Raw genomic sequence first — 15,366 nt, forward strand, 5'->3', positions numbered from 1 at the left:
TAATTTCTTATAAGACTGCCAAATGTTGTTTAGATTTTACTACAAGTATGGAAAATGCTACTAATAAAGCTATTCTTTAAGAATAATAATATAAATTTTTATTTCTTGTAGCACCAACTATATAATGGAAATATAATAAGACATCACCCTCATTCTCAAAAACTTTTTTAATTTGCAATCAGTATTAAATTTCTCAATTTGATTTTCTTGATAATTAAATATAAAATAGTTTATATATCTTATTTTAAAATGATTTTAAATTTAAGCTTTAATTTAATATTTACATTTCTTATTATAGCATTTGCAACTCCAGGAGAAAGACCGCGATTGGTAGACCTTTTTCATTGACTCTTAAGCAATTTGGTATATTAATTGCTAAAATCACAGGATATATAAATACTTTCAATGATTTTCCACAACCATTGAAGGAGTTTTATGTTGAAATTGATAAACAAACAATGCATTTACTGTCCTTAGCCGATTCTTTCTTTACAATATATAAATCTTCCAATTTTTCATATATTTTGTACAACTGATCCTACAATTCCACATGGGTTTGATGATAATATTTATAGACAAGCTTTTACAGGAATTCGTAATCATATAATCCTAAATGCAGCATCAGAACCAAATAAATTTTTTGCAGGAAAGGTAGAGTGTAACTATTTAGAGTTTGATATTAAATATGAAATGGTCATTTTTGATAATATGGTACTTCAAAATAATAAGATCAACACAAACAGTTATAAATTACATGTTACTAATTATGATACTGATACATATTGTTGGCCTTATAGAAATAGCATTATTGGTGGTGGTTATGGAGCCCAATACATATACGGAAGCTATATAATGGAAGGGAATAGTATTATCTCAGCCAAAGGGAGTTATAAACTTGAAATGAATGATTGTATACTTAAATATATTAAAACTGTTGATAAATCTATAGTATGGCTTACAACAATTGAAGATGGCAAAGTACATTATGAATGTTATGCACATCTACAAAGTGATGGTCATTTTTTGGTCAAAAATCAATTTCATAACAGAGTATGGGGAAATAATATTTTTTGTCATCAACCTTGCAATATCAGAACAAGTTTAATCCCAAAAGACAATGGCAATATTATAATATATGAATTGCAAAGTGGAAAGGAATGGTGGAAAGCAATTAAATAAAGTAAAGTCATAAGGACGTCACACAAACTTTTAATGGCTTTAGTTAATGTATAAATTAACAATTTTTAATTAGCTAAAAAAACTGAAGTAATAAAACTAATTTAATGGGCATAACATTGTACATTGTAAAGAATAGAACGTTCTCACATTCAGACAAAGCGTGCAGATATCTGATCAGAGCCAGTTGTCATGAGGCTACACTCACGCTCCAAGGAACACACTCCTCCATTTGGGGTGCCACTTACCTGATATTCATTGAAAAACCCATTCAAAGTAACCACAAAGATTCGTGCCCTGCAAAATTAAATATCATAAAAGCTTAAACATCCATAAGTTCTAAATTGCTACCTGTCTGCTGATGAAGAAGATGGTAACTCTTCCTCTAGTGGTGCTGCTATTGCACAAATACTGTATCAAGTAAAAAATGAAAGAAAAGCACGAACTTAGTGATGTATTATGACAAAGTGTTGGTAAAGTTTACCTTTTAACTCCTGGACTGAAGCCGTGCCTTACAGTGGCAAAATGAAGATCCGGTTCCACAATGTCGCTTACAGTTTCTGGGATCACTGCCGCCAGAAGATCCGAGACCCTCTTATTCGTTCTAGCAAAAGTAGAAAAACAAAAGGTGAGTAACACAAAAGAGAAGGAAATGCTCGATTTTGTAAGCCTACCATAATTACCCTTGTCTTGCAGGAGGCGAGCAAAGCCTGAAAACATGTAGCGTTCCTGATGAGCTCGTGGCAGCCAGCAATTGGGGAGACAGAGACTGCGGCCCAAACGACAATGAATATATCGTAGCTGCGTAGCTCCCTCTTCGAAAGGTAAATGCCTGTTTTGAGAAAACTAAGGAAAGTAAGAAACGCGAGAACTGAAACTAAACCTTGCTTGCTTGCGGAATAACATGGACACGAATTACTGTCCCATGATCTGATGCTGTTGCGAGAAGCAAACCGTCTGGGGTGAATGCCATGGCAGCCAGGGGCGATTTGTGAGCTTGAAACTGATCAGAAATCAGATGTTTCTCATGAGAATAACAAACAAAAACGATGCATAGAAAGCCACTTACTTCGCCCAATGCGTTCAAGTGTAGAGTGTCATACACAAACACCGTCCCTGTTGTAGAGCTCGCTGGTAATGCAAGGTAGCAATTCTCTGTGTTAGAAGAAAACGCACAGACGCCTGCAACAAGCTTTTCATGGCACTAGTCAAAACAAGTTTGAGAAAGGAGACAAGGAACTACCTTTCCTGTTTTCAGCAGTGTCAAGGATCTGGAGGCAATTCAAGTGAGGAAGCTCGTTAATGTGGACCTTCCTATCCAAAACAATAACTATCCTGCGCAAGGACTGTGAAGATCTTGACAGAACAAATGCTTTTACTCACCGTTTCTTGTTCCAACGCACGGCCAGAACCGATGAAACGAAATCCACTGCACGCTTCACTTGCGTTGCTGTGTTTAAAATAAAGAGCCTTCGAGGCGATAGCTCAGGCTACAAGAAAGAAGAAACAAATATCATCGCATGCTAATGCCAGAAGTTAGAAGGAAAAAAAAAAATTTATTCAGTGCCTGTTTGCCAGCTCCAACCAAAGCCAAGAGACTCGTCGTGAAAAACATCTCGATGAGATTCACAGCTCCATCGACTGGAAGAACAAGCGAGAATCAAGCAGGAGATAAACGAAAGAGAAAAAAATTCCCTCACGTTTCTCGTAGACGCAACTACAAGTGTCGCAATTGAAAATCTTGTATCCTTCGCTGGTTCCAACCGAGAAGCAGCTGCCAAGCAAGACAAGAGCTAAATCCCGAGAAAATCCGCCCGCAAGAGCCCCCTACCTGCGATCCTGGTTGAAGGAGCAGCACAAGAGCGCGCGATCGTCCGCCATAGCCAAGCCCTAAGCCCCTAAAAAAGGGTTACTTAACGTGTCTATTTCTATCGTTGGAAACTTTCGATAAAAATTATCTGTAGAGAAACACTGTTAGAGAAAAAATTCCTTGTCTAGGACGACGTTTGCGCTGGTGATGGAGAAGCTCGAACTTGGTTGATCTCCATCGGCGAGCTCGGGATCGTAGCACTAGCACCAGCCGCGGATCCAATCGTCTGTGAGCTCACTTGCGGGCTCGAAGGAGTAGGAGTTCCAACCATGCCTGGAGTTCCCACCATCCCTGGAGTTCCAGCCAGTGGAGTTCCAACCGAGAACGCGGCCCCTCCTCCACCACTGTTCGTCCCAACTTGCGAGGAGAGTAGAGCGTTGAGAACCTGTGCTTGAGAGCTAAGTTGTGCTTGCGAACTTAGTTGCTGCTGCTGCTGCTGCTGCTGCTGGGAATGTTGCTGTTGCTGCTGGGGATTTAGTAGCTGCTGCTGCTGCTGGTTGATGAGATGCTGTTGAGAAAGGCCTGTTACTTGTGGAACGCTCGTGAGCTGCGCTTGTGCCAGCTGCTGCTGTGGACTGGGATGGTTTAGCGGCTGTCCGACTGGTTGTAGAGAATTCACTGCCATCTGTTGCTGGGAAGTCATCTGTGTCAATTGCTGCTGCTGCTGCTGTTGCTGCTGCTGCTGTTGTTGTTGCTGCTGCTGTGGCTGCTGCGTGTTTAGTTGCTGAGCATTCAAGTGCTGCTGCTGCTGCTGCTGTTGTGGCGTCTGCTGTTGGAGCTGCTGCTGCTGCTGATTAAACTGCTGCTGTTGTGCGGCGGCTTGTTGTTGCTGTTGCTGCTGCTGCTGGTGCTGTAGGAGCTGTTGGTTCATGTAATACTGCGCAGCCATGTTGGAAGCTGGCGTTTTCGGAGGTCCCATGCCAGGACTCGGCACAGCACCTCGCATAACACCCAAGTTCCCCCGCTGTGCTGCCAGCATATTCAATCCCCCCGTCGTACCGAGGCCAGCGGTCATGCTGTTCCCCATGAGCCGAGGAGCTCTCCCCGCGGCCGCGAAGCGCTTTTGCTGCATATACTGAGCGTGAGCCATGTTGCCCGGACGGAGCTGCTGGTTCATTAAGTTTGGAACCTGTCCCATGCCCAGTCCCGATATTCCAGCCGCGCCAATGTTGCCAATCGCACCCATGCCAGGCACGTTGTTCATGGGATTCATCCCCACCATGTTGAGGTTGGCTTGTCCAGGCCCGATACTCCCCATGCTGTTCTGGAGCATAACTTTCCGTTGTAGAGCGGGATTGTTGCGGATGAGCTGGTACGGCATCATTGATCCTGGCAGCTGCGACGTGATCTGGTTCATAAGTTGCGGCCTCTGCTGGAACTGTTGCTGTTGCTGCAAATGCATTTGCTGCTGTTGCTGAGCTACAAGCTGCGAGTCGATTTGCTGCAGTGGTTTAGCGGCTGTTGACTGAGGCAAGTTGTATGCAAGTCGGTTGCCCGCCATGTTTGGAGGTGGCATTCTCGCAGCTGCTGCCATGGCTCCGCCTGCGGACATCTGCTGCTGCATCTGAGCCATCTGCTGGCTCATCATCATCCGTGGAGAAGCTAGCTGCTGCTGACCAAAGGTTGACGCTCCAGCGGGCATGGGCCGAGCCATAGCTGCGGTCATTGTTGCGGAACCACGGGGACCCGACGGAGCTTGTATATTGTCGTCCATCAGTACAAAACCTTCCTTTTCGAGCTAATATTTCAATCTAACAGTCAGAACTTGGCTCCAAAAAGTAAAACAAATAGTTACCGTATCTATGTATTGCTTGGCAAAAAGGTCTGCCATGTCCTGCATTGTAAACAAAAGTAGAGGTCAGTCTCATTTCAAGAAACCATAGCAACTTACCGCGTTAGGTATTGTTGGAAGAACAGTATATGGAAGTTGGCCATTATTTACGTCATCTTCTTGGCCGTCATCTATCTGTACAACAGCTTCGACCATGGGGTCCTTGGCACGCCCGCAAAGTAGAAGCCTCAGCTTTGTAGTGTGTACAATGACTGGATACGTTTGACCTCCCAGCACTGCTCCACAAACTATATCAGCAGGTGATCATAAACCTGGAAATGAACTTACTTTGGTACTTACTTTGGTAAAATCGTTCCGTCCGCTCAAACATTAGACAACGAGTTTTCTTTCCGTTGACATTACCAGCCACCAGAGAATTAGCCAGACTTTTCTTCCCTTTAGGCTCTTGGTAGTCATCCGATGTATCCGCCAGTGCCACAGACAGCAACTGCCAAGAAGGCGTCTTCGTCGATGGCTGTGGAAGCTGATCAACCTTCTTTTCCCTCTTATGCAAACCGTGTCTGCAAAACAGGCTTAGTGCCACTAAGTAAACAAGGAAAAGCAAGGCACCTTTGAATGGACGAAACCAAAAGAGAAAGCCTATCCAAAGCCTCCCTTTCCGGAGTTGGAGCAGCGACAGGTGGAACTGAAACTGGAACAGATGCCGAAACTGGAGGAACCTGAGGTGGCTGTGGCTGATAAACATGAGGCTGCTCAATCTTGACGGGTCCTGGACTTTTCACTGGAGTGCTCGGGCTGTTCACATTTGGTGAAGCCATGTTTCCAGTGGCTTTTGACGCAGCTGCTTTGTTCTGATAAGCTGCACTCTTCCACTTGAACATGTCATCTTTCCTGGCATTCTTGAAATCAAAGGCTGCAGGTTTCGGTTTCTTATTTGCTTCCAGCTTCACGACCGGCTCCCTTTCTCTCTTCCCAAGAACGTCGTATAATAGAGGTGGAGGCGCTGGTGGCTGAGAAGCGTTTGTAATTTTCGATTGCACGCCACCGGCGGCCAGATCCTGAATGATTTCCACAGAGTGGTCCGACTTTGTCTCCCCTGCAGGCGTGTCTACTTTGTCGGGGCTTTTAAAGCTTTCGTGTCTTAGCAAAGACCTTGTAGCGGCCAAACGAACACGCCTATCCATCAGTGCAGTTTTAGAAGTCCTATAACGGCGAGATCCAAGGCCGATGTTGAATTTCAGCTGCAAGAAAATGACAAAACTTGTAAAGAGGATGCTAGGACAATTTTGAAACAAAAACTCTACCCGATTGTATGTATGAACATGAGCTCTGGCAGCAACCGCTGGTGAAGGATCAAGACAAAGAGATGGCTTCACTGCTTTCAGTACTTTTGATTCCACTTCCTGCACCATCAAAGTGATCATCATGTTCCAAACAACCAAATGCGTACCAGAAGATCCCTGTAAGACCATGTTTCATCGCTCATGGCGACGACGTCCTTGACAATTGTCTCCGTAGATGGACGAAGTAAGACTTTATGCACTTTTGGCTTCCAGTTTATCAGTTCCTGCCTTGCAAAAGTCGAGGGTACACTGTCCCGATAATCCCTTAACTGGAAAATGCTTTGTTAGTAGAACACCAAAACCAATCCAAGATGACTGACTGACCTCGCAAGCAACGCAGCCATCCATATATGTGCAGGGAATGTCTTCCAGCATTTCACTGGGAAGCCATCCACAATCAATTGCCTGGTACACAAAAAAATTCCATGAAAAGCTCTTGAGAGAAAAATAGATAAATCAGAAATACCCTTAGGAAGCTATCACTTGTGCGATCATATGGATAGACAAGCTCTGGAAGCTCGTATCCAAATGGAGGAGGCTTTCCGTCCTCAGTGGGCTTTCCAATCGAGAACCCATCAGGAAATAAATTCACAGAAAACGATGGATCAAAATTATCTAAGCAACAGCACAAAGAGAAGTGAGTCAGAGAGAAAGAGAAATTTCCTTACCACAATGGGAATCCTCTCCCTCGGAAGTCGTCGTGCTTCCCTGGTTTTTCCCACGCAACATCTACCATAATCAGACCCGGCTCTTGGCACCAAAGGGGGGAAATTCCAAGCAAAATCCTCACCTCGTCCCGCTTGAGCTTCGTTCCATTGTTGCTGCTGCCTCCATCGCCTCCGCCTCTCGAAATTGCCGACGCTGCCGCCGGATCCTTCCTCTCCAGCTTGGGCATGTAGCGCGATCCATTCTTGTTGAGCTTGAAGGCGATCACCATGTCGACGACGGTAGCAATGCAGCTCAGGCGATCGCCAATCCAGCCCCAGCGCGCCGCGGCGGTCCTCTGGCGCTAGCATTAGCCAGCGCCATGGGCAAACAAGAACCCTAGAAACCCTAGTGGCGGGATCCGTACTACTTCGCACCTCGTCCGTACCAATATTTTATTGTCGTAGTAAAAGTATATGTATGTACACCAAAGAATATAAGATGATCTTATAGCCTTCGCAGATTATCCAGGCGAGCTTGGAGATCACTGTCGATTCCAGCATCGTCTCCGGACGCTCCAGTGGGCTGGGCTACTCTTCCTGGAGCCGAAGTTTCCACTGGAGCAGCGGTGGAATTCGCAGGAGCACGAACAAGCTGCAAGAAAATTTCATCCAAAGATGAGAGACTTGCTCTGAGCTGCGAGAGGTAAGTTACCTGTTGATCCAGATCGATGCCAATCTCATCCAGGACCTGGCTCACCAGTTCTTCGGTTTCCTCCTCCTCCTCGTCCCCTTCAAACGCCTCCTCGAACGCGTCGTCAATGAGCTCCGATGTGAACTCCATCTTCTCGTTCTGGAGCTCGAATTCACGCATGATCTTCTGGAGAGCCGGTAGATTCAGCTGCTTGTTCATCTGTGACATCGCCTTTGTCACGCCTTTCATTGCATCCGCCATAGCTTGCGTCGATTTCAGTGTCTGTAAAAATCCTCCTTTTTAGAAAACATACAGTGCGACTTAGCGAGTACCTGGATTCGGAGAGACACGCCTTGAAGCTGCGATTTAAGTCCGTAAAACTTTGTTATTTGGTGCCGGGTTCTGATCAAATCCTTCGCCATGACCTTCACAGCACTCTAGAAACAAACGCGGCAAACAAAAAAAGAAACTTTGAATGAAAACGCGTCCGCCAAGAAAAAACTCTCGCAAATTCACATACCATCTGCCCTTGCTTTGCAGTCTTCTTGATCTCGGCAATCAGCTTCTTCTCTTGAGTCTGGAGATTCTGCCGCTCCCGCTCGATCTCCCGGATCGATTTATCCAGCATGCGCTTGTTCTCGCGCAGCAGCTCTGCGCCGCCACATCGTGAGCTCAAATTCCACTCAGAAAACCATCACCCACCTGCTGGCGTCTTCTTCTTCCCAAAGAGAAAACTCATCGTTGCGCCTAAAGAGGAAGGAAAAGGAAAGAGCAAAACCTAAGAGATCGTGGCATTAGGGCTGACGTACCTGGCATCTTCGTAGAACCTCTTGGGCATCTTTGGCATCACCGGCATATCGTAGCGAGTCCGCAAGACAAGCGTAGTGTTCCAGCCTTGGCTCGATGTTAAAGCTCTCGACCATCAAGGCAAGGATTTTTCCACACTCTTCGGGACTTTTCCGCGGAAGAACGCTGAGAAACGTTGAATCGTCGGGTAAAAATCCCTCCCTGTTCATGAGATGGAAGATCATCGAAGTTTGCAACCTTTCGCGAGCGTACCTGGCGATGATAATGTTCCAGGCAGCAGTGCTTCGAGCACTCATCTCCGAAAACACCCAGCACGTCTCCGCAAGACTTCCCTGCGCCGAGAACATCCCGAGAGCTTCTGCCTGGATTGGAGCACTGGAGAGTAAATCTCTGCAAAGTTCTCGATAGACGAGTTTACCTCGAGAGAATCCTTCCGCGCTGTTGGAGCACGCTCGGAAAATCGCAGTGAGAGCTTCGTCGCTGGGCTGGAATCCTTCGAGCACCATCGCGGCGAGGAAAGTGATGCCATCTCCAGCATGCCCGCACCGAGCATACGCAAAAACCATAGAGTTCCAGGAGCGCTCGTCGCGATGCTGCAAAGAATCAAACAAGGCCTCAGCACCAACGAGATCACCAGTAGCACCATAGGCTCTGATCAACTCACCGCTCACTTGGTGTTCTTTCTCTGGCAAATCCTCAAAGAGAATCCGGGCTTGATCCAGATACCCGTGCTGGGCATACGCCACGACCATGGAGCTCACTGCAATCTCGTCTCTAGACACCATCTCCTGGAACACTCTCACAGCTCTGCCAATATCTCCATCGCGGGAGTAAGCAGTGATCATCAAGCTCCAAGTTACCGTGTCCCTGGCTTCCATAGATTCCAGCGTTCTCTCGCAATCTTCCAAGCTCTGGCACGCCGTGTACATTCTAAGCACCGCGTTCATGACATGGAGGTTGGCGCCGAGGCCCCTCTCAAGAATAAGACCATGGATCTCGCTGCCAAGCTTCACATCCATCAGCAATCCAAGAACACCGAAAATCGTGACGAACGTACCGATCATTGGAGGAACTCCATCGAGCAGCATCATCCTGAAAATCTCAATCGGCATGTCGAGATTCCCATCGCCGCTGTGGCCGAAAGCCGCGATCATCACATTCCAAGACACGGCATTCCTATCCGGCATCGCATCCAGGAACTCCATGGCTTCGTCAAACCGCTGGTTCCGCGCGTACACCGTGAGCATGATCGTCCATGACACGGCATTGCGGTCCGGCATCTCGAGGAAGAGATCCCGCGCTTCTTGGAAGAACCCTAGCCTCACGAACGCCTGGAGCATGGTGTTCCAAGAGACAATATCCCGATCTGGAATGCGCTCGAACAGCTCGATCGCCGGGTGGAGATGCCCGTTGCTCGTCAGCGCCGCGAGCAAGCAATTGTAGGACCACGTGTCGGGATCCTTGATGCTCTCGAAAGCGATCTTCGCAAGATCCAGGCGCTCGCATCTCCCATACATGATCACGAGCTCGCTGGCCAGGAATCGGTGACCAGAGTAGCCGCGAGAAGCTAGATGCGCGTGAATCCGCTGGCCCTCCTCCAGCGCCTTTGATCTGGCGCACAGCCTCATGAACGCGCGATACAGCAGAGGATCCAGCGCTTGAAGCTCCCATCGCTCGAGCAGAGCCACTGTTCTCTTGATCCGGAGCGTGTCCTTGAGAAGCTGGAGGCGCTGCTCGAGTGGCCGGGCCTCCGCCCGATCTCGCAGCTCCTCCTGGACGATAAATCCATCTCCAAACCTCTCAAGAATCCCCAAAATCGAGGCCGGGGGCACATTGCGCTTCACTGGGAGGAAGAGCTTCCCCATTTTTAGGGCAAACTGGTATCTTATTCATATATTTAAGGATATTCTTTGATAACGTAGAAATATTTATTGCTGGTTTAATTGTACTTGATTAATTGCCAAAACACCCAACATATAATGTATCAGCTGGTTTTTCAATTTGATGATCAAAATACCATTATAAAAATGTCCTAGGTAGGACAGTTCATGTTTAGGGTTGGGATTAGTTAAAACATGTTGTCTGTGTATCAAAAGAATTGAGCAATTGCCAATTTGGCAAGGTTTTACAAGCAACACAAGCAGGCTGGGTTGAGAGGGTGAGTTCCTCCTACTAGGGGATCTAAGCTGAAGAAGAAGATGATATGGAAAAATGGAAAAAGAAATGGTGCTGGTTTTTGACGAGGAAAAAATTATTCTATTTTTATTTATAAATCTTATAACTCTATAGATCCAACAAGCAATACAAAAGTCTTTTATGTTCTAAAGTGAGGTCTAAACAAGGTGATCAAATATAATAAGATCCCCAAAATTAAGAGTCAGAAGATGGAGAAGCTTCTCCATTAGAGCAAAATGGTGCCTAATTCATAGATTGAAGGATATTATTTGTTTAATGTTAACATATTTAAAATTACTATTAATATTTTTAATAATTTCTATCAGCTAATTGTTAATATTTATTTATATTAATTTTTTACTTCTTTTAAATTTAATTAATAACACATAGTTATAAGCTATCATTTTAACAAACCTATTTTATAGAACTTGATATTATTTTCCACTTTTATTTTCTCTAAAATTCTAAAATGTCTCAAATTTTTCTAATATATAGTAGCTGGATTTGATGATCATGTACACTATATAACAATGTACCAGACACCTTTGTAAGTGGCCGGTACCATTTGAAATTTTTAGTTCAACTTAAATATAGAAGGGTATAGTGCTGCATACACTATTTTTGCAGATTGTGATGTTAAAGTTAGCATGACTAGCTTAGGATAAAAGCTAGACTCTTTATACAAGCCCTCAAATTCAATTAGCAGGCTAAGAACACAAGAATCAAGATTTAAGACAAGGGAAGCTCGAATAAAAAATCATGTCTCTTGAATAGTGTGAGATAAAGTTTTCTCCTTGGATTTAGAGACACCATTAGTCTATATCTAGTACTTTCCAAGACAACATGAGCCTTGTGCTTTGACATTGTTATTCACTCAACATAAGAATCATGCTTTGAATTGTTGTTTGGCAAAAGCAGCCACTAGTTTAAGATGAAGATGTTATGTTAGGTAATATAAAAAAAAAATCGGAAATTTTCTTTATAAAATTATAATGCAAATTATTATTAATATAAAAACCATGACAAGCTTGCAAAGCTATATTTTCTTTTTACTTCACAGTCATTGTGGAACAAATAAATAAACAGAATAGAGCTAGGCTCTTATTAAGTGAGAGACTTACATGGTAGTGAAGAGTGCTCTTGAGAAATTCATTTGGCACATGTCTTGATTCCTTCCCTTTCCTCTTGTGAATCAGTGCCAGGATCTTGCCCCATAATACAATAGCAAGATAAAGATCTCTTAGAATGAGACACAAAGAGAGAGAGCCTATGATCACCCCTTCTAAAGACCAAATGTCATAAATTAGTTTCTAGATTCCGTCACCACCCATTAGAAGTTTTAAAATATTAACCATTTGATTAATAGCATATTCACAGATCTTAAATAATTAATCAAGATCAAATGTGACTCTCAAGAACTAGATCATGCATATATAAGATTATGCAATTGAGCAAGGATGTATTCAATCTGTTATATCTGGGTATCAAATGAAATTGCCAAGTAATAGTCACTCTAGTTGGAGCAGAGAGTTTTCATTGCAACTTGCAAGTTCCATAATATCTAGACTCCCTTGAAATTTGCCAATGGTGTTGTAGTTTGCCAAAAATGTTTTCACCATCCTTAATCAATGTTTATACAATTTTCTGATCATTTTGCTCATTTACCTTTCAAAGAGGGAGCTATGCAGCTACACTGTCATTTGGGCTATCTCCAAAATTGTTAATTACTACAAGCTCATCAGCATGTGTTCAAACACTGGAAATCCTATAGATAAACTATATATGTATATAGTTTTATTAGGTATTAAATTTTGTATACTATTTTTCTTAAATATATTTTTATTTATAATTAAAAGTTTTTAATATAATTTCTATTCTATATATAAAAAATGTCTTGTAAAATATTATATAGTATATAAACTAAAATCATATATATTTATTATCATTTTCATTCTATTAAATAAATATATATAAATACTAGATATTTAATTTAGAAAATAGAAGATTTTAAATTAAAAATATTTCTCAGCCATACTATAAAAGGAACATCTAAAGATTTTATTTTAAATGTTAGGGTTTGGAAGCAAGTTCTCTCACAGCACAGCCACACAATGTCCACAACACTGCAGCCACACCACTCATACCACAGCCACCAACAGCCGCTAGCAAAGCTCCCACAAGGTAAGGGTCTCCACTTAGGAGCAAGGCATGACATTGAAATGTCAATCACAGATTTGGGCTGGGATCTAGAGCATGGTAGGAAGATCTAGGGCCATAAGAGGAGGGTAGGCCACTCTCCTTGCTTCTATACACTCAATAGATCTTTGATAGGGTGGCTTGCTTCAATGTTGGAATTTGCAATATGACCCTCAAAGCACATGTTAAACAATGTTGAGTAGAGCACGATGCCCTCTCCCTCTATAGTGAGAGCCATATACAAAGGACAAACTAGGTGTAAGCTACTGAGTTTGGACTTCCCAGGAGGTCACCTAGCCCAGTACTATTCAAACCCAAGGACACTTAACCTCAAGTATCCCAAAACCCTTAACCGATTGGAAAAGGGGGTGCACTTTTATTCATAGGCCCTTTCCCTCTATATTTGAACCCCATGGATCGTCTCTCAAGTCGTTCTCTTTAGTTGCTTACACTAGGCTAAAGCCAGAAAAAAAAAAAAACAAAAAGGAAAGCCAAGGTTGATTGGTATAATGCTTTCTTTTTCATTTCTTTCCTTTAATTCCATACGCTTTTTATCACTTCTATTTTTTATTTTTTGTCTATCCACAAGCCAGCTGAGTTGTGACACCCTACCTTAAAGCACAACTTCTCCAACAATCACTATGGAGAAAATGCTTGAGGACCTTGTCAAGTTCTCTCCTATCCTCGATCAAAATAAATTTCTTTCTTTTAAGTAAGACCTTTCTTTCTACTCTTCTAGCTTTCTTGGCTATAACGAACAAGAATTGCTAATTTATTTTCAACTCATCAACTGTCTATGGCTAGAAGTAGAGGGCAAGAAGGTATGGCTGACCATTGTGACTCTCAAGACTCTTAGCAAAGGATTTCAGTCAAATCATAGTGTTTTAAAGCTTTTTGTGTTGATTTATTTTTCCTTTTAGGTGGAAGCTACTGCCTTTTGCCAAGAACTTCATCGAGAGGTACTCTAAGACATAAGTCCTTAAGTTTCAAAATGGAGCCAAAAGTGTGCCATATAGCAATGGTTGAAATAGAATTCCAATGAGTATATCATATTTGAACCAAAAGTTTTGACTCAAAAAGTCAAGAGTGGGAGTGAAACTCTTAAAAAAGTACTCAAGAAATGAGCACAAAATGATCAATAAATGAGTTTCTATAAAGGGACACAAGAAAGACCAATATATAACATGTGTTATAATAGATGGAAATATTGGGACCAAATCTAAGATCAAGTTTGAAATCAAGTTCAAGACCGAGTTTGAGATGGAAGTTTAGACCAGGTCCAAGATGGAGTCCGAAGCTAAAGCTAAGACTGGGTCTAAGATGGAGTCTGAGTCTAAGACCAAGACCAAATCGAAATCAAGACCAAGTGCAAGTCTAAGTCTAAGTTCAAGTTTGGGTTCAAGTCCAAGTTTGAGTCCAAGGGTGAAACCCCAAAACAATCATCTCCTAAAACTTAGGGGATTTAGTAAATCTCTATAAGATAATAGAGGGAGGGACCCCATTGGAATCAATGTGGCTAATGAAGACCAATGTGACCAACGAATGTTATACCCATATAGGGATGATGATATGAACATTGGAAAGTCTAAGGCTAAACTTGACATAAATGGATAAATGGGATAATTTAGCGTGAAGTGTTCAAGAGTTAATTTTAGCTCTCTTGGGGGATCAAATGGTTAATACTCCTAATCCAAGTGTGGGTGGCACTATTTTGTGTGGATTATAAAAACCTCACTTTAGTTATATAGCTAGGGCACCTTAGCGGCAAAAGGTGGGGGGAGTACCCACAAAGCTCATGTTATGCTATGGTGTTTTAAAATGTCATCCTAAAATTCTAAATTATGAAAAGGAAGAGGAATGGTTCTTTTGCTTGATGACCAAGAATATAGTTATATGATGAGGAAGTCTTAGAAGTTAATGGGACTTCCAGCCTTAGACTAATGGTGGTGTTAGCAAGTATTGCCATGTACAAAGAGGGACTTAATAGGGATCAAAGAAGGGATATTAGGGGATGGTATTTTTTATATCTTAAGGCATCCTAAGAATGCTAAAGTGTGGTTATGGAATGACCATATGTGAATTTATGTTTTATGTAAATTTTTATAATAATTTAATTAAAATTAGATAATCAAAGTATATAAAATTTGTAAATATAATGATTTTATAGAGCATAAATATTTATGGTGACTTTGAATAAGCTTTCCAATGAATATAAAGTAAGCAACACCTGAAGTGGAGAAGTAGTATGTTCATTAAAAAGTGAGTGTAACATCATGACTACTGACTTAAATGAAATATTTAATATTTTATTCTCCAAGTATGATACAATGTTGCTTAATAGAGGATCTTTCTCTTACTTCATTTGATTGCTTTCCACCATTCTGCTCCAGTTTCCATTACATATATTATAAGATTACCATTGTCTTTTGGGACTAAACTAGTTCTAATATTGCAATGATGACAAAATACATCATTTCCCCATACTCTATTATTAAATTGATCTTTGACCAATAAATGAGCATCACCTTGTAGATGTGCATAACATCCATAATGTATTTTGTCATCTTCAATTGTTGTAAACCACACTATAGATTTATCATCAGTTTTTATATATTTGAGCCTACAATCATTCATTTCAAGTTTATAAGTCTCTTTAGCTGAGATAATAC

General features: G+C 42.3%; 4 protein-coding genes across 8 annotated transcripts; all 4 read right to left on the reverse strand.

The window, feature by feature from the left end:
• Nucleotides 1–1,259: 1,259 nt before the first annotated feature.
• Nucleotides 1,260–3,075, reverse strand: LOC9634784 (autophagy-related protein 18b). Of its 2 annotated transcripts, none has more exons than XM_024684489.1 (11): nt 3,008–3,075; nt 2,877–2,950; nt 2,744–2,817; nt 2,560–2,666; nt 2,420–2,511; nt 2,246–2,358; nt 2,060–2,179; nt 1,860–2,008; nt 1,661–1,780; nt 1,528–1,587; nt 1,260–1,473 (listed from the first exon to the last, which is right to left on the reverse strand). In XM_024684489.1, the coding sequence occupies exons 1-11, from the start codon at nt 3,055–3,057 to the stop codon at nt 1,329–1,331; spliced, it is 1,104 nt and encodes a 367-aa protein (XP_024540257.1). In that variant the 5' UTR covers nt 3,058–3,075; the 3' UTR covers nt 1,260–1,328. The 2 variants fall into 2 exon arrangements, with proteins under 2 accessions (XP_024540257.1, XP_024540258.1); XM_024684490.1 differs by having other exon boundaries at nt 1,339–1,424.
• A 26-nt stretch (nt 3,076–3,101) lies between these two features.
• Nucleotides 3,102–7,217, reverse strand: LOC112349672. Of its 4 annotated transcripts, none has more exons than XM_024684488.1 (11): nt 6,972–7,217; nt 6,850–6,889; nt 6,648–6,796; nt 6,506–6,586; nt 6,289–6,450; nt 6,143–6,241; nt 5,448–6,079; nt 5,166–5,398; nt 4,938–5,113; nt 4,842–4,880; nt 3,102–4,784 (listed from the first exon to the last, which is right to left on the reverse strand). In XM_024684488.1, the coding sequence occupies exons 1-11, from the start codon at nt 7,116–7,118 to the stop codon at nt 3,171–3,173; spliced, it is 3,372 nt and encodes a 1,123-aa protein (XP_024540256.1). In that variant the 5' UTR covers nt 7,119–7,217; the 3' UTR covers nt 3,102–3,170. The 4 variants fall into 4 exon arrangements, with proteins under 4 accessions (XP_024540256.1, XP_024540255.1, XP_024540254.1 ...); XM_024684487.1 differs by having other exon boundaries at nt 5,178–5,398; nt 6,850–6,910; XM_024684486.1 differs by having other exon boundaries at nt 4,938–5,125; nt 5,178–5,398; nt 6,850–6,910.
• A 39-nt stretch (nt 7,218–7,256) lies between these two features.
• On the reverse strand, nt 7,257–8,370 carry LOC9634785 (vacuolar protein sorting-associated protein 2 homolog 1). The gene is made up of 6 exons (XM_002979504.2): nt 8,329–8,370; nt 8,222–8,266; nt 8,040–8,170; nt 7,852–7,956; nt 7,541–7,801; nt 7,257–7,480 (listed from the first exon to the last, which is right to left on the reverse strand). The coding sequence occupies exons 1-6, from the start codon at nt 8,333–8,335 to the stop codon at nt 7,334–7,336; spliced, it is 696 nt and encodes a 231-aa protein (XP_002979550.2). The 5' UTR covers nt 8,336–8,370; the 3' UTR covers nt 7,257–7,333.
• LOC9634786 (pentatricopeptide repeat-containing protein At4g02750) lies at nt 8,369–10,191 on the reverse strand. The gene is made up of 3 exons (XM_024684445.1): nt 8,745–10,191; nt 8,579–8,688; nt 8,369–8,527 (listed from the first exon to the last, which is right to left on the reverse strand). The coding sequence occupies exons 1-3, from the start codon at nt 10,189–10,191 to the stop codon at nt 8,426–8,428; spliced, it is 1,659 nt and encodes a 552-aa protein (XP_024540213.1). The 3' UTR covers nt 8,369–8,425.
• Nucleotides 10,192–15,366: the final 5,175 nt, after the last annotated feature.

The sequence above is a fragment of the Selaginella moellendorffii genome, unplaced genomic scaffold (assembly GCF_000143415.4).
Source record: "Selaginella moellendorffii unplaced genomic scaffold, v1.0 SELMOscaffold_41, whole genome shotgun sequence".
Taxonomy (NCBI): Eukaryota; Viridiplantae; Streptophyta; class Lycopodiopsida; order Selaginellales; family Selaginellaceae; genus Selaginella; species Selaginella moellendorffii.

What these genes read in the sequence shown, in the direction of transcription:
- LOC112349672 (XM_024684486.1), bottom strand. Translation starts at nt 7,118, where the DNA reads ATGGTGATCGCCTTCAAGCTCAACAAGAATGGATCGCGCTACATGCCC. An exon ending in GGTCTTACAGGGATCTTCTG is followed by an intron (nt 6,242 to 6,288) that starts GTACGCATTTGG and finishes TTGATGGTGCAG; the next exon opens with GAAGTGGAATCAAAAGTACT. An exon ending in CCAAGCAATACATAGATACG is followed by an intron (nt 4,785 to 4,841) that starts GTAACTATTTGT and finishes TTGAAATATTAG; the next exon opens with CTCGAAAAGGAAGGTTTTGT.
- LOC9634786 (XM_024684445.1), bottom strand. Translation starts at nt 10,191, where the DNA reads ATGGGGAAGCTCTTCCTCCCAGTGAAGCGCAATGTGCCCCCGGCCTCG. An exon ending in CGCGGAAGGATTCTCTCGAG is followed by an intron (nt 8,689 to 8,744) that starts GTAAACTCGTCT and finishes GCTCCAATCCAG; the next exon opens with GCAGAAGCTCTCGGGATGTT. An exon ending in TGGAACATTATCATCGCCAG is followed by an intron (nt 8,528 to 8,578) that starts GTACGCTCGCGA and finishes TCTCATGAACAG; the next exon opens with GGAGGGATTTTTACCCGACG.
- LOC9634784 (XM_024684489.1), bottom strand. Translation starts at nt 3,057, where the DNA reads ATGGCGGACGATCGCGCGCTCTTGTGCTGCTCCTTCAACCAGGATCGC. An exon ending in TGGTTGGAGCTGGCAAACAG is followed by an intron (nt 2,667 to 2,743) that starts GCACTGAATAAA and finishes TCTTTCTTGTAG; the next exon opens with CCTGAGCTATCGCCTCGAAG. An exon ending in TCGCCTCCTGCAAGACAAGG is followed by an intron (nt 1,781 to 1,859) that starts GTAATTATGGTA and finishes TACTTTTGCTAG; the next exon opens with AACGAATAAGAGGGTCTCGG.
- LOC9634785 (XM_002979504.2), bottom strand. An exon ending in GAAGAAGAAGACGCCAGCAG is followed by an intron (nt 8,171 to 8,221) that starts GTGGGTGATGGT and finishes GTGGCGGCGCAG; the next exon opens with AGCTGCTGCGCGAGAACAAG. An exon ending in CTGCAAAGCAAGGGCAGATG is followed by an intron (nt 7,957 to 8,039) that starts GTATGTGAATTT and finishes GTTTGTTTCTAG; the next exon opens with AGTGCTGTGAAGGTCATGGC.